We start from the raw sequence: 25,863 nt of genomic DNA on the forward strand, positions 1-25,863 counted from the left end.
GCTGCCGTCACTTGCAAGGGCTCGATGCAGATGAGGTTAGGGGACGGCGAAGCATTTACGGCCAAATCAATCATGGCGACCGACGGTAGCTGTGAGGGGGCATTTCCGTGACCTTTTGAGACGTGCGCAAGGAAGAGGCGGTTCGGCTGAGACCCGGGAGCTTCGTGCATCCCTTGTATAACTCTTGTGTTGTAGGACCATGCATAAGATGCGTCCTCTTTACCGCTCGCTGTCGCTGTTCTTCCCCAGAACACGCAGAAGGGTGGCCGAGCCCTGGTGCAAATGCATTTCCAACACGTCGGCATTTAATGCAGCCGCGGCCCCTGCAGGTGGGTGCAGCTCGTGAAAACGCAGTCGGGGCGGGGAGTGTTTTCGCAGCGCCCGAAGCTGCGCTGGTTATTTTGCCCCGGTGGGGGTCTGCGCGTAACAAAGCCTGAATATGGCCTTAGAGAAAGTGACTGTTGTTTAGCAAAATCCCAAAGTCATGTAAATAGAGTAGGTGTGTGTGTGTCTGTGTCTGGCTTTTTAGGTGATCTGTTATCATGCTATAAACTGCCTCGTGCAGTTTTTAGGTGAGAGGTGATCTGTAAATATGCTAAGCTAGTACTTGTTAAGGCCAACCAAAATAAAACAAGTCATTACGTAATGGGTCACTTTTTGTTTAAATACTGTAATCCAAAACATTATTTTCAATCAAAGCATATCTTATTTATTTGCTTGCTTAGTTTACACCCCCCCTTACCTCCCCCCCCCCCCGTGGGGGGCCTTATATAATTCTCTCCTTTGGTTTATCCTCATAACAACCCTAACCACTATAGAACATTGCCTTCCATTTATGGAGATCTTTGTAGAGTCTTATCCAGTGCTTGGCCCATCAACGTAGATGGCTGTAGCGGCTCTGATTTTGGGAAAGGTGCTGGCTCGCCACGTTGTAGCAAGAAAACCATAGGAGCTAGATGGCAGTAGGAACCAAAGTGCTCCAAGAGGGAAAATAGAACACCTTTAAGACCAACAAAGTTTTATTCAAGGTGTGAGCTTTCATGTGCACGCACACTTCGTCAGTTCAGGAAAAATATAACAGCCACTGACCAGTAGAAAGTAAGGAACAGAAATCACTTAGTAGTCCAATTTGGTCTGCATAAAAGCAGCAGGGAAATTGGTGCATGTTAGCAGTAGAGGATTATGGAACACTAGATATTGGGCTGGATCCCACCACCTTTTCTGCTCAATCTGACCCAGCTCTCTTCCTCTCTGCAGCCTCCTCCTGTGTGTCTCCTGTCCATGTGGTTCCCTTGAGCCCTGCCATAGACGTTTTAGTGGTTAAAAGGGGCTACTCCTCCCCCTATTGCCATTAGAGAAGGTAGTAGGATCCAACCCATTATCCAGATCCCTTATGCAATGCATCCTGTGCAGATGACATTGTCCCTTAAATTGACATCTCTATTGTCTTGGTAAATTTAGATATGCTGATGGAAATTTTATTTGAGCTTATCATGAACTTCATTATTTTCATTACGTTATTCTACCCAAGATCTCAATAGGTTCGTCGCTCGGACCAAAACTTGTGGGGAACTGCGTTCTGCTAATGTAGGCCAGGAAGTTACTTTGTGTGGATGGATTCAGTATCAGAGGTAAATTTAAAAAAGAGTGATTTTAGATTAACTAATAATTACTGGTTTTATGGCAAGTCACTTTCTCCCCCATTGAAATTAGTAGGCCTTAAAGTTGCTTTTCTTTGGCTGACTGTTTATTTTAATAATAATCTCACTTTATATTGACTTAAATGGAAATGGGGGAAGGAATTGCTTTGTAAATAATTACTGTATTGAGGAATGAATACAAGGAACTAGCCAGTTCCCAGATTGAAAATAAAATCAGGTGGAATAGAACGGTGTGATTTCAGAATTTGTAGGTTTGATTTGTTCTCCCACGTCAAAATATCTTTGCTCATTCATGGACAATGTATATTTTAAGAAGACAGGCCTGACCTAGCTTGTTCTAATTTTCTATGTGCAGGGAACACTTCCTGTTATGTGACTGTCCCCTCCTGCAATCTGAAATGGTACCATCCCCGGTACCCTTTACTACATCATTTATCTCTATGTGAAGATTGGCTCTAATTTAAGGGGTTAGCTTGAAGTGTTATAAATGTAGAACAAAGTTTGAGTCCAGTGGCACCTTTCAGACCAACAAAGTTTTATTCTGGGTATAAGCTTTGGTGTGCACACTCACTTCTTCAGAAGTTATAAACGTGTGTTTATTTCTCTTATGGTTTAGGCAGGGGCAGTTTGTGGTTTTGAGAGACTTCCAGGGACTCACCCAAATTATCATTCCTCAAGATGAGGTAAGAACTATCAAGGGTTGTGTCTGAAATGTGTGTGTTTTAAAGCGCCATCAAGTTGCAGCTGATTTATGTTATGGTGACCCGAGCAAGGGGCTTTCAAGGCAAGCGAGAAGCAGAGGTGGCTTGCCGTTGCCTTCCTCTGCAGAGTCCTCCTTGGTGGTCTCCCTTCCAAGTACTGATCCTGCTTAGCTTCCAAGATCTGACGATATCGGGCTATACCACAACACCTTCCATCCCCTCTGAAGTTGTACTGCTTGAAGTGTTTATCTTGAGTTGCAGGTATTGCTCCAAATTCAGAATCATAATACCTTCCTAAGTGGAGCTTCTAAGTTCTGATGGGCTTAGAAGGATGTAACTCTGCTCAGAATGGCACTGCCAGAATTGTTACAGCAATGAGATAAGACGCTTTTAGAAATGCCTGCACAATATCCTTTTTCAAACACTTCAAGCATTTCTAATTTTGATCATGGAGTCTACCATCTTTTAATTTTATTTCTGCACAAGTTTTGTGGATTGCAGTTAGGAAACGAGTGGTTTACTAAAAAGTGTAATAACATTTTTAAAAACAGTGGAAATATATAGCACCTCTTGAGCTGATTAATGCAGACAAATAAATGGCAGAAGGTAGATCGGAAACCACAGGCCAGTTTCTGGTGGACCATCTAGAATTTGAACACACGTTCTTGTTTTGTAAACATGGGTCACATTGACGGACAAGGGGGATTCCAGTTTAAAAATTAAAAAAAAAGCTTGACTGCACAGTGTTGAATCAGCGTGTTCTCCAAGATTAATGCAAAGATCTAAGTCTGTAGTGGAAGCCAAACATGCTTCCAAATCTGACACAGGCACATTCCAAGACAAGATTAAGTGCGCGGACTCTAATCTGGGAGAACTGGGTTTGATTCCCCACTCCTCCACTTGCACCTGGCTGGATGGCCTTGGGCAAAGTTTTGTGGATTGCAGTTAGGAAACGATTGGTTTACTAAAAAGTGTAATAACATTTTTAAAAACAGTGAAAATATATAGCACCTCTTGAGCTGATTAATGCAGACAAATCAATGGCAGAAGGTAGATCGCAAACCACAGGCCAATTTCTGGTGGACCATCTAGAATTTGAACACACGTTCTTGTTTTGTAAACATGGGTCACATTGGCGGACAAGGGGGATTCCAGTTTAAATTTTTTTTAAAAGCTTGACTGCACAATGTTGAATCAGCGTGTTCTCCAAGATTAATGCAAAGATCTAAGTCTGTAGTGGAAGCCACACATGCTTCCAAATCTGACACAGGCACATTCCAAGACAAGGTTAAGTGCACGGACTCTAATCTGGGAGAACCGGGTTTGATTCCCCACTCTTCCACTTTCACCTGGCTGGATGACCTTGGGCAAGCCATAGTTCTGGCACAGCTGTTCTTGAAAAAAGAGCAGTTTCTGTCAGAGCTCTCTCAGCCCCACCTACCTCACAGGGTGTCTGTTGTGGGGAGGGGAAGGAAAAGGAGTTTGTAAGCTGCTCTGAGACACCTTTGGGTAGTGCGCGGTGGGGTATAAATGCAATCACTTCTTCGCTTTAATCATTTCTGTCTCTCTGCAGGCTGCTTCCCATCTGAAGAAGGTCTTATGCAACACTCCTGTTGAATCTGTGGTGAGAGTGACTGGGACAGTTGTCTCCCGCCCTCCAGGACAGACGAACCCTGTGAGTACTTTCAGAGATGTGCCCCCCCTTTTGTTTGAGTATGATGTGGTTATTTTAAAGCACTAGGAATGATTTCCTAAAAATGAAATTTCACATTGCACATGGGAGGTTTATGGTTTGTGGAACTGCCATACTGGCTATCCCACCACTTAGGGTGGCCTGTCTAGCACTGACCAAAGCTCAGGCCTTTCCTGTTGTGCTCTGGCTCTGTGGAATGGGCTCCCTGAAGAGATGAAGTGGGGGTTTCCCTCCGTGGAAATTGTCAGGAAGTGCTGCGAGGCCTGCTTGTTAGCCTGGGCTTTTGAGGGGCTTTGAACAGCAGGCATCTTTTAAGGGGAGGATGGCGCTCTCTCTCTCTCTCTCTCCCTCTTTCCATCATCATCATCATCATCACCCCCACTTAAACAAAAAGTAAATACCTTGAAAGCGTCGGATTGTGCCTGGATTCAGGCTGCAGTTGCTTAAAACGGTTCTTCCAGTGGCTTGAAGGAATGCTTGAGTCCTAGCCAGAATTGGTGAAACTGGGGGGAACTGAGACATTTCCTGGGAGTCCATTGAGCTTAGAAGGTGCTTCTGTTAGGAGTAATCAGGACTATTTATGAAATCCATATCTCAGCTTTAGAAAAATGGGTTAATTTACAGATGATATGGTCACCATGGGATGTATAGATTTCTTGAGCACAAAGGGTTGGATTCAGTGTAACATTTCCATGGGTGCATGGAGCCATGGAGTCCATGGAGTGTGACGTTCTCAGATTCCCCCTCTCGGAAAACTGTGAAAGGTCCTCCCCTCCCAAATCCCTGGGGTAGAGCAGATACCCCAGGAACAGGATTTTGGTGGTGGGGCATTTCCCGGTGGCACAGAATGTGGAAGGGCAAGAAAGTCGTACTAATGGGTGGAAGTCCTTGCGCCTGCTGGAACACTGTGCCAGATCCAACCTATCAAAATCTGCTAGTGGTTGTTGTCTGTTTTTGGTAAGTTTTGTATTTAACTTGAAAGCTGGTTCATGTACTTACAGCCATAGAATCATAGAGTTGGAAGGGACCTCCAGGGTCATCTAGTCCAACCCCTGCACAAATACCTCCCGCCCATGCCCCCAGTGACCGTTGTTCCATGCCCAGAAGAAGGCAAAACACCCTCCAGGATCCCTGGGCGAACTGTCCTGGAGAAAAATTGCTTCCTGACCCCAAAGTGGCCATCAGCATTTCCCTGGGCGTGTAAGAAAAGGCCACAAGAACTAAGCACTGGTGCAACCCTTCCTGCCCTCCCTCTCAGGATCAGGATATAAACAGAACCAGGCTATAGACAGGTGCTAGAAGCATGGAGAAGTGTGCATTGCCTTTCCCTGGGATGTAATCCCCTAGATAAAACTGACCATGGTTTATATGTGCCACTCAAAGCCTCTGTCTATGTGCTTGCCTTTCACAAGAAGGAGGCTCTGTCTTGTGAACACTGCAGCTTACTGGTACTTCACAAGCCCAGACAGCTGTTACACGATTGTCAGGGCTGTGTGTCAAAATATGACTTTTAAACTGCCTGTCTTTCTTACCCATTCTAGAGAATGCCTACTGGTGAGATTGAAGTGAAGGCAGAAACGGTGGAAGTCTTCAACACCTGTAAAAAACTACCCTTTGAGATGAAAGATTTTATCAAGGTGACTCTTTCTGTCTTATTTTTGCACAGTGCAATGTTTGGTAATGGTGTGTGTTTGGAGATTCTGGTAAAGGCCTTGCTCTTCCAAGGAAGTTTGGAAGGAAACCTATGTACAAGAAACGTTTTTTAAAAAGGTGTTTCCAATTTGTCTTCAACCGTTTTACTGGAATACAGACTAGCAACAGCTGGAAAGTGGAGGAAGGTCTGTGACCACGTCAGGGTTCTGTGAATATAAAGATTAGACTTCAGAAGTAGGGCTTTAAAAAACCCTGAAACTTTGCAGGCAGGCAGTCTGAATTCTGCTCCAAGCAAAGCTGAATTTGTATTGTACATATTTCCATAATTTATATAGCAATATTTTGTTTTGTCCTGAGAAGTGCTCCCTCAAGCATCTGGGGAGGCAACAGCGGTAATGTTCCAGGTGCACAAAGTCTTACAAAGTGTAGTTCTTCAGGGCCCTGGAGGGAGGGAGGGAGGGAGAGAGGGAGGGAGAGAGAAAGAGAGATCTCATGTTTCTTCTGCTCCTACACTGCAGATCAGTTTGAGGGAAGAGAAAATAGGTGGTAATTCAGGGGCAGGTTGAGGGCTGATGGGGTTGGAACAGGGGTTTGGATTCAATTGCTCTCTTAATGATGTCATGGAGAGTGTGACAGGGTCTCAAATTCAGAACTGAGCTCTGAACAAAATACCTGTTTTCTGTGTGTGGGGGAAGACAGGCTGTTTTGCCAAGCCTGGTTGCAAATCAAGCCGAAGGGAAGTTCACCCATTGGTACTTTACGGTTATGAGCGCTTCCCTCTTGCTAAAAAAGGGGCCTGTCTTATTGGCAAAGTGACATAAAGACGTGAACAAACGAGTGGCTGGCGTAATGTTGGCTGCAGCCCAAAGCTGCCAAAGATTTGCTGAATACTTGTGCTGTTTGTGGCAAACCGGATATGGGCAGTTGTTCCTTTTTCTGGTAAGGGCTTGTCAACAGGATGTGTTTCTTTTGCACTGCTGCTGGTCTTCTTTACGATACAGAGCTTGTGTACTGGTGCACTGTAACTGACTGTGGCCCACCATGACCTGTACGAAATCATCTCTCTGCTCAGAAAAACGAGGCCCTGCGCATGCAGTATCGATATTTAGACTTGCGCAGCGCTCAGCTGCAGCACAACCTGCGACTGAGATCCCAGATGGTGATGAGAATGCGGGAGTATCTCTGCAACTGCTACGGTAAGAGGTGGCCTGCTGCTTAGTATCATTTGCACATCAAGTTTCTTTTTTGCTTCCCTGCCTTTCAAATTTATGAACTCTTGTTTTAGGGTTTGTGGATGTAGAGACTCCAACACTGTTCAAGAAGACCCCTGGGGTAGGTACGCTTAGAAGATTTCTCTGTGTGTTTTGCGGAAGTTCGAACTGCCCCACGTGCTTAATTGAACAAACTTTTAGATCAGGTCCTTCCCAAGTGCAGGCCCAGGTTTCTCGGCCGGAGATAGATGGAACTGTTTACAAGCAGCAAGATTGACTTAAAATGGTCTCTGCTGCCCACAAGATATGGATACTTGCCCTCAGTCCTGTGCCATGCTCCAAAAACAAGGGTTGGATCCTGTCCCTTGCATGGGACTTTGCCCTCTTCCCCTTCTCACTGCAACCTCAGCTAAAATCCTTCTTCTTGGGATCGGTGGAACAGGGTGAGGGGCAGAGCCGGATTTATGCACAAGAAAAGTAAGCAACAGTTTAGAGCCTCAGATTAAGAAATCCCTCATAATAAAAACAAAGTTACTTAATTTTACAAATATACATTTGGGGGGGGGGAGTGGTAATGGCTTAGGGGGCTACAGCCTGTCTTAGGCCAGCCTTGGTGTCTTAATCTAGTTTGCAGTGGCAATGATTGACAGAACTCTCTCCTGAGCAGAAGTGCTCCCTGCACAAGGCACAGGATTCAACCCAAACAGTTTCTGTGCAGATTTTCAGTTTCTTTTCCGTTTGAACCGAGGAAAAGCCTAGTCTTCCTTTGCCGCTTGCCTTAACTTCTGCAACAGTGGTTTTTTTTTTTAATTGTGGGTAGCATTAAGGTAAATGATCAGTGTATGCATGTGGAGCACCTTCAGTCCACTTCCAATGCACTTTAGCGATTGTTTGCAAGTGGATTTTGCTGTTTCACACTGTAAAGTCTGGTTGCAAAGCGCATAGAAAATAGATTATTCAGCATATGTGAAAGTGCCCTATACACTTAGGGTTGCCAGTTCTGAGTTGAGAAGTGCAGGGAGATTTTGGGGGTAGAGCTTGAGGAAGGTGGGGTTTGTGCAGGGGAGGGACCTCAGCACGGTATAGTGCCATAAGAGTTCACGCTCCAAAGCAGTCGTTTTCTCCAGGGGAACTGATCATGGTCTTCTGGAGACCAATTGTAATAGTGGGAGATCTCCAGGTGCCACCTGTAGGTTGGCAACCCTACATAGTCTCCTTTCCTTAGAGGAGAAAAAAGAAGGGGGGAAAGACTTGGCAAAATGACCGTGTTTGGGAATCCCTGTAGTAGGTATTCATCTGGAGCAGATGTTTCTGTTTTATACAAACAACTACTTTAAGTTGGTCCCCTTCCTGTTTTCTGTCACAACCCTCTTGTATACTAGGGTGCAAAGGAATTTGTGGTGCCCTCGCATGAGCCAGGGAAATTCTACTCACTCCCTCAGAGTCCTCAGCAGTTTAAGCAGCTCCTGATGATAGGAGGCTTGGACAGGTGAGCTTCCTGGGCCCCTCTTGTGTTTTCAAGGGAGCTTGAAATAACTCCCCTGATAAGACAGACAACTCTGACATTCTCAGCAGCCTTTCTGTTCCCTGGGAAATGGTTCAGAGGCTGGGGTTCGTTGTCTCTTTTGTGAGTACTCCAGTTCATGGTATGACTGAATGTATGTTACGGCAGCCATTTTATAGCTAGTTCAACTTCCTGAGACAGCCATTTTGTGGCTGCGCCAACCATACTGTGTCAAAATTCCAAAGGTGCCCACAGGCTCAAAAAAGTTGGGGACCCCTGTTTTACCGTCTCCAAAGCCTAGTGTAATTTGAGAGACCTCCATGCTTCCTCTGGGACTTGTACAGGGGAGAGGTCCGTGACAACCACAGATTATGGGATGATTAGTAAACCAAGCCATTGAGTCAGGATGGGTATGAAGGATTTGAACGCAAGCTTAGCTGAGCCATGCTGTACAAAGTGGCAGAGAGGGAGAGCAGAATGTTGGAGTGGGGAATAATTATCTTTCCTGCATCTTGAATTTTTTTCATAGCTGCAGGTTCACATTTTGAAAACATTGCGATTAACATTTGACTGGGTCACAGATGTGAGAAAAATTTGCTTTGGGGGCAGAGTCTAAAGCTGCTGATGGGTCGCTGGTTTGGCTGTTCCTGTCCTCAATTATAGAGAATCACTGGATTGGACTAAAGCACTCAGTAATTATGTGTTTCATCCTAAAACCTGGATCTTCAGAGGCACAGAGTCATGCTAGAAAAAGGAAATTTCCCCTCCTCCTCCTCCTCACAGCAGCTTTCTTTGCCCCCCGCCAAAATTGTGCTTCTTTTTTTTAAATAAGTGTTTTTTATTATATTGAACACTATATACAACAGTACAGTCATAACACATATTAACACACATATTAACACTATGCAATAATCAACATTTTCAACCCTTAAGAGCCCTTTTATTTTATTTATTTTTAATATAACAGATCTTTGTAATAAGAGTTGTTAGGAATCACTTCTTCTTCTGCGAGATGGTTCACTGCTGGGAACCAAGTTGCTTGAAAATCTTTTTGGTGAGAGACAATTTTACCATATATAAAATTGTGCTTCTTGAGGTTGGCGGACACTGTTGTGTGGGCCACTTGGGAGTCTGGAGCAGGATGGGGGACGTGGGCAAAAACCATCCTCCCTTCCATGAAAAGAAAAGCTGTTCTGTCGGAGGAGCTGCAACTCACAGAATAGGATCCAGACTGAAGCAGAGCTACATCCTTAATCGAAGTCAGTGGGCTTCAAAGGGTGTAACCCTGTAAGTCTTCTGCTCTCACAAGATTTCTGCCAATTTCCCCTCCTGCTGCAGACCCCTAAGTGTGGCATCCCGTGCAGTCCCAGAGGTTCCATGACGCCCCCCCCCGGGGGGGGGGAACTGCATTTAGGGAAGGATTGCATTCTGGGAAGGGGGAGGTAGGAAATCTCCATTCAGTGAGTTCCGCTCCACTTGCTGTGCTGAGGCTCTAACCCCATTTTTTTTTTTAATATGGGTAATCCCACACTTATACCCAAGCAGATGGTTTTAGATGGTCTACAGCATTGGTCCGCGGCAGACGGGTAAGATTCACGTCCAGTAGCGCTTTAAAGACCAACAAGGTTTCCAGGCTATAAGCTTTCCAGAGTCAAAGCTTCCTTTGTAAGAGACCCTGGAAATCCTGCTGGTCTTTAAGGCGCTACTTGGGCTTGAATCTTGCTCTTAATACCCAAGCGACAACTAGGTTTGCTAAAGTGTTCTGTTGAAAAGGTGGTGAAAAGCAGCAGGCCAAGTGTTGAAACCCACCCACCCCCCACCTCCTTCCCCCTGAATTGCTCCTTCTGTTTCTCTTATCTACTGGTCTCTCTTCAGTTCAGTTGAATGCCTCGGAAGATTCCTTTAGTTGTCGTGTTGATACATGTGTGAACCAGATGCTGGCAGCTGTTCTTGCTCACTCCCCACCACCACCACCACAGGAAAAAATGCCACAGATCCATTGGGTTGGAGCCAACAGATGTGGAGTTTGTGGGTTGGATCTCTCTTCCCTTCCTCCTGTCACCTTCAAAAGCCATTCCCAGGGCTCGAAGACCCTCAGGAACACAGTGAGATATGAGGGGGGAGGTAGCAACCAAGGGGGAAATGGACAGAAGTCCCCCCCCACCGTCTTGTGTAAGCTCCTCCATTCATTCAGCCAGAACTTGCGCAAGTGTGTTCATGGGTCAGATTTCTAGTAATTCTTCCTTCTCACTTCAGCCTCCCTGTATCGCAACCCACTCTATTTCTGAGAATTCCCTGATTCTCAGGGGCAGTTGGGAGGGCACAGTTGGAAAGGAAGAGTCATCCGTTTCATGGATTCCTTCTGTTCGTTGGATCCAACCTAATTACCAGTTGTGTAACTGGAACATAACTGTAATTACAGTTTATTTCCCATGACAGGTACTTTCAGGTTGCCCGCTGCTACCGCGATGAAGGTTCAAAGCCAGACAGGCAGCCTGAATTCACTCAGGTAACTTCTGTGTGTTTGTGTGTAGTGTGAAGGAGATGAGTGGGTTTTGTGTTTCTTAACAGCGTGTGATAGGCATGGCCCTCTGCCGAGTAGTTCTTTTTTTTACTGTTCTTTTGACTCAAAGTTCTTGAACAGGTTGCGATTCAACCCTTTTAGAGGCAATCACCACAGTTAAATATTTAGTGATCGCTAAGCTCATGTCTAGGGAGCTGCGGTGGCTCAAGTGGTTAAGACGCTGAACTGCAGGCTGTGGAAGGTCACAGAACTTGCGCAAGTGTGTTCATGGGTCAAATTTCTGCTAATTCTTCCTTCTCGCTTCAGCCTCCCTGTATCGCAATCTACTCTGTTTCTGAGAATTCCCTGATTCCCAGGAGCAGTTGGGAGGGCACAGTTGGAAAGGAAGAGTCATCCGTTTCATGGATTCCTTCTGTTCGTTGGATCCAACCTAATTACCAGTTGTGTAACTGGAACATATGCGCCGCATGATGGAGTGAGCTCCCGTCTCTAGCTCCAGCTCCTGCCAACCTAGCAGTTCGAAAGCAAGAAATTGCAAGTAGATAAATAGGTACCACTTCGGTGGGAAGGTAACAGCGTTCCGTGCGCCTTGGTGTTTAGTCATGCTGGCCACATGACCACGGAAACGTCTTTGGACAGCGCTGGCTCTTCGGCTTTGAAACAGAGATGAGCACCGCAACCCTAGAGTCGGACTCTACTGGCTTTCGAGCAAGGGAACCTTTACCTTTTCCTTTACCTAAGCTCATGTCTGGTAAAGACTTGGTCAACCAGTCGTAGAAAATGTTCTTTTGCTACCAGCTTAAATTAAAAAATTGCTAATGTTCCCAAACCTTTATTTGCTGATAGGACAAGCCTAAGAACTTTAAAACGTACCAAGTGGCAAGTTCAATGGCAAGGTTATTTCTGCAAGAGTTGCTGTTTGTTTGTTTATTTATTTTATATATTACGTTTGTTAATTGTCCAATCCCTGCAATGCAGGATTCTGGGCGATGTAGAACATACATCAAGATAAAGCATTAATAACACATTGCAAGCAAATAGATGGCGTATACGAATTGATCCAATTTCACTTGTTTGTTGTTCACTGCGTACATATGTGAATACGTGAAGCTGCCTTACATGGAGTCGGACCCTTTGTCTGTGAAGGTCAGAAATGTCTACTCTGACTGGCTGCAGCTCTCCAGGGTCTCAGGCTGAGGTCTTTCACATCACCTACTACTTGATCCTTTTAGAGATGCTGGGGATTGAGCCTGGGACCTTGTGCATGCAAAACTGGATGTTCTGCACTTATTTAAAGGGCCTTATGCAGAGTCAGAGCATCCATCTGTTGAGGTCTGGCAGTGGCACTCCGGGTCCTCCTCACATCACTTACTTCCTGGCCCTTTAAACTGGAGATGCCGAGAGGATTGAACCTGGGACGTTCTTTCTGCATGGCCCAGAGGTTGTTCAGATAAAAGAGATTTGGTGGGTGCAAGAACAGAATGGCTGTAGTGCCTCTTACATCACGGGAAGTGTCATGTGCCCAAGGAAAGGACATCTGCTAGCAGAACAGATCTGTGGTCTAGACTTTTGATGTTTTTAAAAAAATATCCATGACTTGAAGACTGGAAATCTGATTCTCAAATTTGAAAGGCTGGGAAGCTATAGTCCCTTAAAAATGTTGCTTTGGTAGAGGAAGAGGAAGAGGAGGAGATTGGATTTATACCCCGCCCTTCACTTGGAGTCTCAGAGCGGCTTCCAAACTCCTTTCCCTTCCCCTCCCCACAACAGGCACCCTGTGAGGTGGGTGGGGCTGAGAGAACTCTGACAGAAACTGCTCTTTTTCAAGGACAGCTGTGCCAGAGCTTGTGACTGACCCAAGGTCACATCAGCAGGTGCAAGTGGAGGAATGGGGAATCAAACCGGGTTCTCCCAGATTAGAGTCCGCAGACTTAACCACTACACCAAACTGGTAGAACTGCAGCATCGTCACAGCCTTGTTTTTTTTAAATGTAATATCTTTTGTTAGTTAATATTCAGCCTTATATAAGAATCCTAAATATTAAGACAATGATGGCTTTAAGGTGACTTAAACCCAAATTCTCTTCTCTTTCTCTTTTTCCCCCTGAAGATTGATATTGAGATGTCGTTTGTAGACCAAGCTGGTATTCGGGCTCTGATTGAGGGCTTGCTTCAGTATTCTTGGCCTGAGGAAAAGGGCTCCCTTGAAACACCCTTTCCTTCAATCAGCTACAGTGAGGCCCTGGCCACCTATGGGACTGATAAGCCAGACACTCGCTTTGGAATGAAGGTATATCATGTTGTTCTTCAGGATTATTTATCTTCCTCTTTCTTCAGTGTATTTATCACCTATGTGGAAACTTTCCCTTGAACAATAGCACAGTAGCTTTTATTTCCCTTCCCCACCTGGTATAATTTTTATCACAATTTTAGTCAAAGAAGCAACTGTCCAGGTTTTCGTAAATCATTCCAGTAAGGTCAGAACCCCTGAAGCGCTTTCTTCGAGGCGCATGAACACTGCAATGAATCGCCGTTTCACAATCCTCAGCCAGCAAATCCTACACTCTGGGTTGGATCCAAACTAGCTGCATCTCTGCTCTAGTTTAGATCCATGCTAATTTTTCCATCCACAAAGCAGAACTTCCTTCATTTCCTTCCCACTGCAGACCAAGCTGTACAACATGCTGCTCGTGATGGGTAGGGATCGTTGTGGAACAATATGAGCAGGGTCTGAAGTGGAAGGGGAGAATCGCTGGAGATTGCCAATTTAGACTGGATCTAGAATGTCTGATTTTTGAATGAGTCCAATATTTCCTGTTACGCTGAAAGCTTCTAATAGGGTATTAGGATAATCACTCTCCATAGTCACTCTAAATGGCCCCGACCTGGCGGAACTCTCTGCCAAACAACATCTGGGCCCTGTGGGACCTTATGAAATTTTGCAGGGGCTGTAAGGCAGAGCTGTTCCGCCAGGCCTTTGGTCGAGGACAGCAACAGCTTCCATCTTGGCTGGCAGCCGCTTCCTCTCTTTCCATCAGATTGTTTTATTCCTCCTCCCAATACCCACGAGGTGACCACAGTCTGGAATTGGGCAGAAATTTTACTTTTGCAACTTGATCTTTTTAGATTGTTGGATTAACATTATTCATGTATGTATTGTATGGTGTTAATGTTTTTACTATGTGTTATATGTCACCCAGAGCCCTGCGGCAGCAGGGACTGGGTGATTCGTAAGTTTCGATAATAATAATAATAATAATAAGCTTTTCTACATAGAAAAAAAAGAAACTCCGTCAAAGAGACATTAACTATGTTCCAAACTTCCTGACACCAGAGAAACTTAAATATGTAGTTGCCCCGGCACCTTATCTCTCTGTCCTGGAGGTACCCAGTCTTTGGAGAGCTTTTACTTTGGCGAGATGGCGAGTCCTCCCCTTTGCAGTCTTAGAGGGGAGATATAAAAAGACTCCCATGGAGGAGAGGATTTGCCTGTGTGGTTCCAATGAGGTGGATGTTTTACTGTCACTTCTATCAGGAAGCTCATTTAACTTTAATTTCCCCTCTTCTCAATAATTTTACAGGATGCTCGGATGAATTCATCTTAAAGAAATTGTTAACGGGTGCTAATCAACAGGTTACCATCAGCTGTGCCAAATTTTTCTCAGTAGCTTGTAGAGTTCGCAGAGAAATTGTATGCTTCAGATTTTAACTAATCGTTGCCAGTAGATCAGACCAATTTTATTTTTGTATGATTTCATTGCAAAGTTTTAACTCTGACATGTCCTGCTCGTTGGCCGAATAAAATATTTCTATTTCATTGCAAAGTTTTAACTCTGACATTTCCTGCTCGTTGGCCAAATAAAATATTTCTTCTCATAGAAAAATTCTTGTATTTTTCTCCTCTATTGTTTTAATGTTTATTCACTTCTCAATGTTAGATTTCATTTTCCTCTGTAGTATAAAACCTGTCTTTTCTTCTGTATGTATACATATAATCCTATTATGTCTATTTGACAAAATACTAGAGCATGCCTTAAGGGCGTGGGCGTTAACCCTAAACCCTCGCCTGTGGTTGCACCCTCCTTCCTCCATCGCAGAGGCCATCCCCTGCTGGTCAAGTGCGTTCCTCTGAACCGAGTTGTTTTTCAGCTCATTGAAAGATGCTGGCTCTGCACGGGCAGAGGCTCCTGGCGCTGGAGAAATGCGCTCTGCACCAGTGTATCACGTTTGCAATGTCAGCGGATCCAAGGCTTAAGGGAAAATCTTGTTGTAAGAATGTAGTTGGCCTGTTCTACGCAGGTGAAACTGGACCTTTTCCTGCTCGGGGCTGGAGAAGCATAATCCTTGTCCCTGTTCAGGAATACCATATCTTATCACAGAGTCTTTCAATAACGGTGATGTTATTTCTGCTTTGAATTGCATACAGTGTTCTGCCAGCAATCTATCGGGTCCTGGTTTTGTACCCAAAATAACTTTAAAAACACCTCTCTCAACATTCCCTCCGTACTAATAAGTACATTCACTACTTCCAAATCACCTTGTGAGATTTTAGGACTACTCAGCTGCTCTAAAAATTGTTTTTGGTCTGCGTCTCAGAGGGGTTCCCCATTGTATGGCAGGGATCTTTCTCTTTCACAAGTCCACCATAACAATCCTCCCCCATTTCTGTTTCTAATGCTCAGATTGTCGACATCAGTGACGTGTTCAGGAATGTGGAAGCTGGATTTTTACAAAAATCCCTCAGTGAGCCTGAGGGCACGGTTAAAGCCATTTGCATTCCCCAAGGAGCGGTAAGCCAAAAACAAGAGAAAAAAGAACATAAGAGATGCCAATGTTGGATCAGGCCAAAGGCCCATCCAGTCCAACACTCTGTATCACACAGTGGCCAGAAATACCAGTGCCATCAGGAGGTCCACCAGTGGGGCCAGGACATTAGAAGCCCTCCCACTGGTGAGCCCTCCCCCAAGCATCAAGAAGACAGAGCATCACTTGCCCCAGAGCCCCTATCTATACCTTGTGGCTAATAGCCACTGATGGACCTCTGCTCCATATGCTTATCTAATTCCCTTTTGAAGCCGTCCATGCTTGTAGCCGCCACCACTTCCTGTGGCAGTGACAGGACAGATCTCAAACTCTGGCAGTATTCAGACATCGTGCCAAACTGAGGTTTGTCTGTGACAGGCGCTAACACTGTCCCATAAACACATGAAGCTGCCTTATACCGTGTCCAACCCTCGGTGTGTCGGCCCATAGCCAGGATTCTTTAGCTCATGGGGCAAAATTTTTTCTGGCGGGGCTGCCATTTCCCCCCTTATTTTTCTGTCTGTACACAACAATCTGTGCCCCTTTTTCTCACCCTGATCTTGCAGTAGATTCTCCCAAATACAAAATCCATTTGGCGGATATGGGGGGGAGGGGGAAGGCAGGAAAGGGAACCCAGTATTGATGGGGGCCCGCCCCATTTCTTTCCTCCTTTCTCTCCATGGCCTCTTCCCTAGAACAATCTGCGATCTTTTCATCTCTTTTGTATAAGTCCTCAGTGTATTTAACTCCTCCCCAAGCCGAATGTCTGTCTTCCAAGACTGAAACAACTTACTCAAGAGTCAACCCTCCCAGGATCTGGCTGCAAGGCTGTTGCACCCTCGGAGTCCCCCCCCTCCCATTGAGAAGCAAAACCTGCTTTAAACCTTGCAGAGCTACAGACCCAAGAAAGAAGCTTCCTGCTCTTCCCAGGCTGTTTAGCCCTCTCAGAGCCACCTGGACAAATTCCTGTGGGGCTGTCCCTTTAAGAAAGGGGGTGGAACCCCAAGTAGCCCCACTGTAGCTACGGGCCTTTCGGTTTGTTAGTACTGTCTACTTGGACTGACTGTGGCCTTTCCATAATACCCACTACCTGATCCTATTTGGAACTGGGGATGCCAGGGATTGAACCTGGGGCCTTCTGCATGCTAGGTCAGTGTACTACTATTGAGCCATAGCTCCGCTCCCCTGATCTAGTACTCTTTCTTCTTGTACATGGAGTACAATTGAAGTCTTACAGGTTTGGGAAGCTCCCATTTGCCATAATAACCCAATGCAAGTGGCTGGAAGAATGAGAGCTTCTTTAGTTTTCACGAAATGGGGTTCTAAAAGGGGGAGGGAAGCGAGTGAGCACTGCTATAAGCAGTGTTCATGTCTATCACTAGCAAAGCTCTGTCCTGATATTGAAAGGCACCTACTTTTTATCTTTTTTAGGGAAGGGAGCTATATCGGTTAATAATTCATTGCAGGATTTTAATAAAGGTGCAATAATATATCAAAACTTGCGCACAATCTCAACATGCTAGTTTGTGTGCGGCCCTGACCTGGGTAGCCCAGACTAGCCTGAACTTGTCAGATCTTGGAAGCTAAGCAGGGTTGGGCCTGGTCAGTGTTTGGATGGGAGACTGTCAAGGAATACTGGAGTTGCTACACGGAGACAGGCAATGGCGAACCACATCTCTTCCCTTGAAAACCCTATCGGGGTCGCCATAAATCAGCTGCGACGTGATGGCCAAACCCCCCCATGTGTATAAGTTATACATGTTAGTCAGTGGTTGTGCCCCCACAATAGAAAGTTTGCCTGGATTGGTAGAGTAGGCTGGTGTTTATAGAGATGCTTTACTTTAGAATGAGAATGATTTCCTCTTTTACAAGGCTGGTGTGTGTTTTACAGATGAAAATTGTATCAGTTGTTGCAAAATTTCTTGGAGATGTCTGACAGGTGGAGAGAAAAGTTGTTTACACCTGTACTGGTCCAAAATCAAACCCCCCAAAACAAACCACTATCCAAAAACAAATAATAGAATGAATCACATGGATTGTGGTTTGGTATGAGAAATTTAAGTACATAAGTTAGCGTAAAGATCCTTTTTTCTTCACTGGCCTCTGTCCTTCTTTCCTAACATACCATACACTTGGCTTTCCAGGGAGCATTAACCTGAGAAATATTAAAATTCAAGCCTGCCTGGAAATTACAGGGTTGGATCCAAGCCCCATTTACCACCAGCAGAAGAGCACTCCCACTGGTGGAAGGGAGTGTCATTTTTGCCAGTCCATTCCTCCCGCTGTATACCCAGTGTCATGCCCAATGCTGTTCCTGTAGGCTTTCTGGACCCTGGGGACACTATTTTGGGAGGCATGATGGGCTGCAGTGGGTGGGAGGAGTGGGGCTCCCCTTACAGTACTTTGGACCTCACTCTATGCCCCTGACTTGATTGAGTGACCTGCTTCTCTGTTTTCTTCTCTGTTTTCTATAGAGACACCTTCAGAAAAAAGACCTGGAGTCATTAAACGAATTAGCTAAATCCCAATTTAACCAGGTAAGGCATAGCAAGCAGTATTTGGGGAATGTCTCCCGTGCTGTGTGAGTTGCGATTATTTGAGCAAGTCTGGGGAACGGAATGTCCACTGGATTGTGCTGCGGGCGTCGCCATAAAATGTTACCTAAATCAGTCCCTGCGCAAGCCCTGTCATGGCAAAGCATCCCCTGTACTTGTACAGCCAAGATGCAAGACCCAGACAGTTTGGAATAGTTCAGTCTCTTGTATACATGACTCCCGTTTTGGCACGGTAAAACTCAAGCAAAGAAAAGACAGAAAGGAGAGGAAGCGTTCAACCAGCAGGTAACTTGATTATCCTAATGATGCACAGATTAGAAATAGAGGATCATTGAGGAAAACTGAGATAGTATCACAGAAACCAAATAAAGACAATTTACCCAACCCAAATGTGCAGATGTGTTACTTTTAATCCAAATTATGTTCTTCCCACTAAACTAGTCCAGCGCAAACTAACCCAGAGATATGAGATAGGTGATAGCCAATGTTCCCTCTAAACTGTGAAGTCTTGTGAGCAAAAATTTTACTTTGTGAGCTCCTGGCATTAAAGTTGTGAGCAAGCGATTTGGTTCCTGCATAAATTAGTTTGCTCTGGATCCATCCTTCCTGAGCTGAGACAAAAAGGTGTGAGCCGGAGGCTAAAAAAACTGTGAGCTAGCTCACACTAACTCAGCTTAGAGGGAACACTGGTGATAGGCTGACCAGCTTGGGACCAGAAAGCGCATTGAGGCAAACACAAACTGTGCTGAAGAGAAGGGCAAAAGTGTCCCTAACCAGGATGCAGTCGGGGAAAGGCCAATTATAGTAAGACAAGCTGGTCTGGGATGGGAAGTGTGAGAGCAAACAGGGAAAGGATATGAAAGGTTAAATTTGAGGAGGAAAGCTGAACAGGAGAAAAGAAATAATATTCTGCCTGCCTTGAAGAGGAAGAGCCCAATGTAGTCATGTTTGTGATTATTGGAAGGTGGTTCTGGATAGTTGTCTTGATCTGAAAAGGAATGATAGGTGACTGGCGGGGGAAGGGTCAAAAGAGAAGTTATAGGTAAGTCAGTGATTACTACGTAGCTATGAAAAAAGCTGGCTTGTAGGTTCCCAAGGGCATCTGGCTGGCTGCTCCCATTTTAGGCGCATTCCATTAGTTTATAATGCTTTGCAAATCAAGATATTCAGCTTTTGTGAAATCATCCAGGTCAGCTGCTTGTTCCTTTGTGTGTGAGCCATTTACAAGTGTAAGAGACTGAGGGAATGCAATTGAGAACCCTGCCCAGGAAACCGTTTCTTCCTATACTTTGTAGGAGGCTGGGATTTGTTGATGAGTTAAGCACCCTTTCCCTTGTGGGATAAAGTAGCAATGGTGTATGACCATTAAATATGGAGGCTGTATTGGGGCCTTGAATGGGCCTTCCTGAAGCTACCCGTTACATTTCTATCTTCTGTTGTTTTGGGGGAACAATACCGTTGTGCTCACCTACACTCATGCTAGTGGTTTCTCCCATTTCAGTTGTCCCCCTTTATGATTTCTCCCATTCTTACGTCAAATGACGTTCCGGGAGGTGGGGTATTTTAGCTGCAGGAGGAGAGGGAAGGCAAGAAGTTTGTGCATGGTGGATGGATATCTTTCCACTTGTGGAAATGATCCGTTGGATCCAAGCCAGTATTTCTGAAGAAATCCCTTCATGAGCTGCTGACTTTTTAAAATCTGAATTTTTTAGAAACCCCAGTCAGTTGTGTTCATTGGTGTAGGTTCTGTTCAAAATGGCACCTTAATGACAACTGTCTGTACAGGCTGAACTGAACGTTGGTTTTGGCTTCCTTGTTTCTGCATACTTTTCAGGAAGCGGCTGGATTATCCATCTGTCCTTCTCTCCTGAACAGGCAATATTTCACTTCATTTTGAGATCTGATGGTAGCGTGAAGTCCCAACTTAGTAAATACCTAAACGAGGAGCAGAAGTTGGAACTCATCAGAACAGTTCAGGCCAACACAGAGGATTTGGTGTTGGTGGCAGCTGGAGGACATGAGAAAGTGGTAAGGAGGTCCTTGGATATCTGACAGTGCCATCCTAAACAGTCATACCCTTCTAAGCCCATTGACTTCGGTGAACTTACGAGGGTACAAGTCTGTTTAGGACTGCGGGTTTTTCCATTGTCATCAGTTATTATATAGAGTTCTTTAGCTGTACCAGGTGACTGTATTTTAGACCAACACATCTTGTCACCTTCCAAGCCGAACAAAACCTGCCAAGGATGTATTTATTGCCTATTAGGCCCTTAACAATGTTCCCGTTTTCATTCAGTCTTTGAAAATAGGTTGTTTACTTTTTATTTTAAAAAAAACTCCATAAACAATGCAGTAAGGGTTGCGTCTGCTCTAGCAATTTCGTCTTGAATTATCAACATTTTATTCGTGGTGGTGATGGAGGTACCAGACAATATTATCAACAGTTTGTTGTGCTCCGTTGTTTTTCCTGTTATCTTTTTTTTCCCCAGACCAGATTTGTTGGCCTGTAAAAAAAAAAATTAAAACCCAATATGCAGTCAAATTTGGCTGATGTTTCTCAGGGCTCCTTCCCTCTGCTTCTAGCTTAATTAGCTACTTTGTGTTCTCTCATGGTCGTGGTATTCCTGAATCAATAGGTAATTTTCAGATCTTTGCAAGGAAGGCTTTGCTGCCTTTGCAGCTAAAGCTATTGTTTGTGGAGGTGGGTGCGACTTTAGATATTTCCTCCATCTCATTGTAGCACTCTTTGTCCAATGGATTTTTGCCCATAGGAATCCTGTGACCCCTAGCAATGCTTGGGCGGGGGGGGATTTAGAGACCAACTGAAGGGAGAGGCAGGGAAAGATTTAACTACTGTGAGAGCCTTTCATTCACACTACTATAGGAGTCAAACCATAGTGTCTAGCTTGAAGATACCGAAATAAGGGGTCTGTCGATCCATGCAATTCTTGCGAATAGGCTGATTATTGATTGTTAAACCAAATGTGCTAATCTTTTGCATTTCTCTACAATCCCCAGTCTTAGTCTTCCATATGTAATGGTCCAGATAAAAGTGATATCCCTGGATTTTAACACACTGGAGTATTTATTTCAGTGTTCTGCACTGGGAAAAGTGCGCCTGGTAAGCGCTGATCTTCTGGAGGAAAGGGGTGTGCCACTCCGCGACTCTTCTGCATTTCACTTTTTGTGGGTGACAGATTTCCCACTCTTCCTCTTGAAAGAAGAAAACCCCAATGAATTGGAATCTGCTCACCACCCCTTCACTGCCCCACTCCCTTCTGATGAGCACCTCCTGTACACTGACCCTGCAAAGGTAATTGGGGGCAGGGTTTTTAATTTCCAGCAGGGTTTGAAGAAAGCCAAACTAGGGCTTGGTGGACTCTTTGACATGTGCAAGGCAGTATGTTGACTCCTGTGTGCGTTTCTCTTGTCGTCAGGATCTCCCCTGGAGACAGAGGCTGAGCATCTTTTGTAGATTTTGTTTTTTACTGCACATACCTTCTTGTGTGCTATGGGCACAGTCCAAATTGGATTTCTTTTCCTGTTTATATGCCAATGGGAAACTGGTTTAGACCACAGACCAGCTAAACATACTTGATGCTGTTTTTCCGTCTTTCTTCAAATCTTCACAACTCGCTTCTTTGATGAAGACTTGTGACATCTTCTTAGTGCACTCCCCAGCTGAAAGAAAGCTGAAGAGTCACATGTTGAACACCTGCTCTTGGCTTCCTTCCAACCCTCCCTTCCCTCGATTGCCTTCCTGTGTCAAATTTTAGTTGATAAAGCTGTTCAGGACAGCTATGTGCCTTGGTTTGCTACTGTCATTAAATAGTTACAATATAATACAAAACCACCTGTAAAGTATTAGAAGTTGGAACCAAAGAAGTCTTCTGCTAGTGGAAGGGGGATGGACTTGAACAATTTTAGTCTGATTTGAATACAGAGATTACGTGTGTGTGTTTTCACCAGCCTTGAATTCTGAGCTGCAGCACACCAGAAAAGTAATAGCAAAAGCAGGAAAGAACTTTTAAAAATTGTACCAATCACACCACTTGGAAAACTTCCTCTACCAGTTTTCTATCTGACTGTAGATGCACAGCCTTATAGCGGTGCTCTCATAGGAGAGTTTATATACTCTTTGTACTCTGTGTGAAATACAACCATTCTGTCTCTTTCCTCCTCACCCTGGCCCCAGGTTTGTGGTCAGCACTATGACTTGGTGCTGAATGGTAGCGAGGTTGGCGGCGGCTCAATTCGAATCCACAACGCAAAGCAGCAACGTTTCATTCTCGAGTCAGTGCTGAAGGTAAATAGCAGAAGTTCTGTGTGCTGTCCTCTGGAAGTTCACATTTCTTAGTTGTGGCACAACATTTTGATATTATTACTTTGATCTTTGACTGAGTAAGGCCATATCCTTAAGGTACGTAGGGCCTGGGGTCAGGTTTTTAACCCTGTAAGTGTTCTACAAACATCTGGCCTCACTTAAATAGAACTGCCACGTGCAGTGTGTTTGTGTGTTACCTTCGGCACGCCTGTGGTATACCTCCTGGGCCATCAATTGCTGGAGAGCAAACATGGGCTAAGATCCAGCCTAAAATTTCTACCCATGCATCGGTGTGGGTGGGTGTGACTTTAGCTGATTTCACCACTTTATTTCCAGGGGGTCTACTGTCAGCCAGGACCATGGGGGGGGGGCAGGGTGGAGCACTTCAGGCTGCAGTGGGAGGTGAACAGTCACGCTTTCACATATCTAAATCCTTCTACCTGTGGGAATTGTAGGCAGGATCCAACCCATCACACACACACACACATACTTTTAAGTGCACTTAAATATGACTAAGGTGTACAGGGCTAAGAGCCTTGCATGTGTTTGATGTCCTTCACAAAGAAGGACTGTTCTTCGAAGCACTGAAGGTTACTATTGCTGGGCTGGAATCTGAACCCAGGTGGTCTTAAGTCCAGCTCTTTATCCTTTTAGGCTGAGGTGGTCGTTAATAAAAGCCCTCTCTTTCTAGGAGGACTCCGAGCTGCTTTCTCACCTGCTTGAGGCTCTTGATTCTGGAGCACCCCCTCACGGAGGAATTGCACTAGGTCAGTCCCTGCTGTTCCACCTGAAACTCAGATACTGCTGAGAAACTTTTCCCCTGAGTTTTCGACACAGACCTACCTTTAACTTAATTTGATTTCTTTAAAATATTTATACCTGCCTTCCTTCTTGACCCGTGATGATGGATGGCAAATCGTCTTTGGAGTGTCCTCCCCCATCGAGGCTTGCCTGACACCGACCTTCCTGTCTTTTAGACACCCAAGCCAAAGCATTCATATTTACTCAGGCTTTTAACTAACCAAGGTTTTTGGGTTTGTGGTTTTTTTTAACTCCTCTACAGTTTGCTTCTAGCCTAAGGACTATTTGTGCAGATGGTGTTTATTTTTATGTCCCTGGTTTGTATTTAATGGCTTGATTTTAATGTTGATCATTCATCATTGTTGTTCTTATGGTATTTTTTTTACTTGTGAGCCACTTCGAGCAGGTCTATCGAGTGGGTGCACATTTCTGCAAATAATAGTAAAGTCACAAAAATAGGGGTTAGAAACTGGTAGCCGCTAGGCCAAATTCAGTCGTCGTCGTCTTCCCATTTTGCAAAAAGAAGAGCATGGATGAGTATCCTCTACAGAAATCTGATTTGGCAGCAGACCATTTTAGAGGTAGAGATATGGAGATTTAGCTCATCATCTGGTGCTGCAGTGAAACCAGGTACCTGCCCAGGCCATAAAGCTCATGGGTGAAGTGGAACGAAGGCTGCTTAGGTGAAACTCCCAGGGCCGCCAAGGAGGGAGGTCATCCCCACCACCAGTCAGCCCACAGCGTACAGAAGGAAAACCAGGAGCTAAGCAAACTGTTCTAGATCACATGTTGCAGAACAACCCTTGGCACTTACCGTGAGGGGTCCTTCTACTCTGAAGTAAGAAGGACATCTTGGGTGATTCCCACCATCCTATCAGGGAGAGGAAGGAACACATTTCTTTCTTCCTCTTCTTGTATGGATCGGGAACGCCCCCTCTTCAGTTCTTTTCCTGCCTCTACAGGGAGAGGTTGTTGAAGGCTTTGCCTCCAACTGCTAGCCTAACTATGATAGGATCTTTACTAAATTTAATACTTTGTTGTTGTTCAGTCGCACAGTCGAGTCCGACTCTTCGCGACCCCATGGACCAGATCCCGCCAGGCCCTCCTGTCTTCCGCTGTCCTCTGAAGTTTGCTCAATTTCATGTTCGTTGCATCTATGACACTGTCTAACCATCTCATCCTTTGCCGTCCCCGTCTTCTTTGACCTTCAATCTTTCCCAGCATCAGGGTCTTCTCCAGTGAGTGCTCCCTTCTCATTTGGTGGCCAAAGTATTTGAGCTTCAGTTTCATTATCTGGCCTTCCAGGGAACAGTCAGGGTTGATTTCTTTGAGGATTGACTGATTTGATCTTCTTGCAGTCCAAGGGACTCTCAAGAGTTTCCTCTCTGAAGGAGAGAACGACCCCGTAATTATGGAGCTGGCATCGGATCTCCCCGGAGCCGGCATGACCTATCGGCTAGATCACATGTTGCAGAAAAGCAAATTTACAAAAGCTGAACCAGATCACTAATTAAGACGAACTGGTTGGAAATAGGGTTTGACTATCTTGTATCTCCAACCCTTCTTGGGAGCTAGGAGCAGAACAGTAATCTCTTCTAAATTGGTCTCTGCATGCAGATTGGTCCCTTGCATGTCAGTGCTACCTGCTTCAGCCAAGATCAGGTGAAATTATCATCATTTATTTGCACCAGTGCCTGAATCAGCTTCAAGAGGACTCATGACAAACACCCCTTCTTGCTAGTGCCTCTCCCCTCCGCCCCCCCCTCCAGATGCATGGAAGGTTGGAGGTCTTGCAAGCAGGTGGGGGGGGGACACACAAGCAGATGAGGTACATGATGATGGGTGGGTGGGGGAGGGTATGGGGGCCCTGTGCTCTCTCTGCCTGGGGCCTCTCAAAACCTGGAAATGACCCTGATTTGCACCAATATATTTTGTTCAGGGCAGATGTTTTTGGTTACCTGGAGACACCCATGTTATCTCTGGGTAAAACTTTAGACTCTGCTTACAGAAGTGAAATGGAATACTTTCCTGTCATTTTCTAGGACTCGACAGGCTAATCTGTCTCATCGTTGGGGCCCCCAGCATTCGAGACGTCATCGCCTTTCCCAAATCCTTCAAGGGAAGAGACCTGATGAGCAACGCTCCAGATTACGTTGCCCCAGAAGAGCTGGAGCCTTATCACGTCCAAGTCATGTGGCCTTCAGCAGAAGCCGAGGCTAGTGCTAACTGATTATAACCGCGGTCACTCCAGACTATACTTTGTTCCTGACTTCAGCACAATGGTCAGCCTGCTGGGTCTGAAACTGTTGGAACGTCTTGTGCTGTGATCGAACTCTGGCTGGATATCAAATGAGGACTGCGGTGGGTTAAAGAAACAAACTGTACTGTTCACAGAAGCCTCTAGAACACAACTGAAGCTTTTTAAGGCGGCCG

The 25,863-nt window shown here is 45.1% G+C and overlaps 1 protein-coding gene across 1 annotated transcript; it reads left to right on the forward strand.

Moving 5' to 3' along the window:
* The first annotated feature begins 119 nt into the window (after positions 1 to 119).
* DARS2 (aspartyl-tRNA synthetase 2, mitochondrial) lies at positions 120 to 25,856 on the forward strand. Its single transcript, XM_015410579.1, has 17 exons — positions 120 to 329; positions 1,532 to 1,631; positions 2,278 to 2,344; positions 3,936 to 4,037; positions 5,597 to 5,692; positions 6,781 to 6,904; positions 6,994 to 7,040; positions 8,302 to 8,408; positions 10,863 to 10,932; positions 13,058 to 13,237; positions 15,630 to 15,737; positions 18,225 to 18,287; positions 20,181 to 20,333; positions 21,400 to 21,618; positions 22,501 to 22,611; positions 23,321 to 23,396; positions 25,473 to 25,856. Exons 1-17 carry the CDS (start codon positions 200 to 202, stop codon positions 25,658 to 25,660), a joined length of 1,941 nt encoding a protein of 646 aa, XP_015266065.1. The 5' UTR covers positions 120 to 199; the 3' UTR covers positions 25,661 to 25,856.
* Positions 25,857 to 25,863: the final 7 nt, after the last annotated feature.

The sequence above is a fragment of the Gekko japonicus genome, unplaced genomic scaffold, assembly GCF_001447785.1.
Source record: "Gekko japonicus isolate JY-2015 unplaced genomic scaffold, Gekko_japonicus_V1.1 scaffold3701, whole genome shotgun sequence".
Taxonomy (NCBI): Eukaryota; Metazoa; Chordata; class Lepidosauria; order Squamata; family Gekkonidae; genus Gekko; species Gekko japonicus.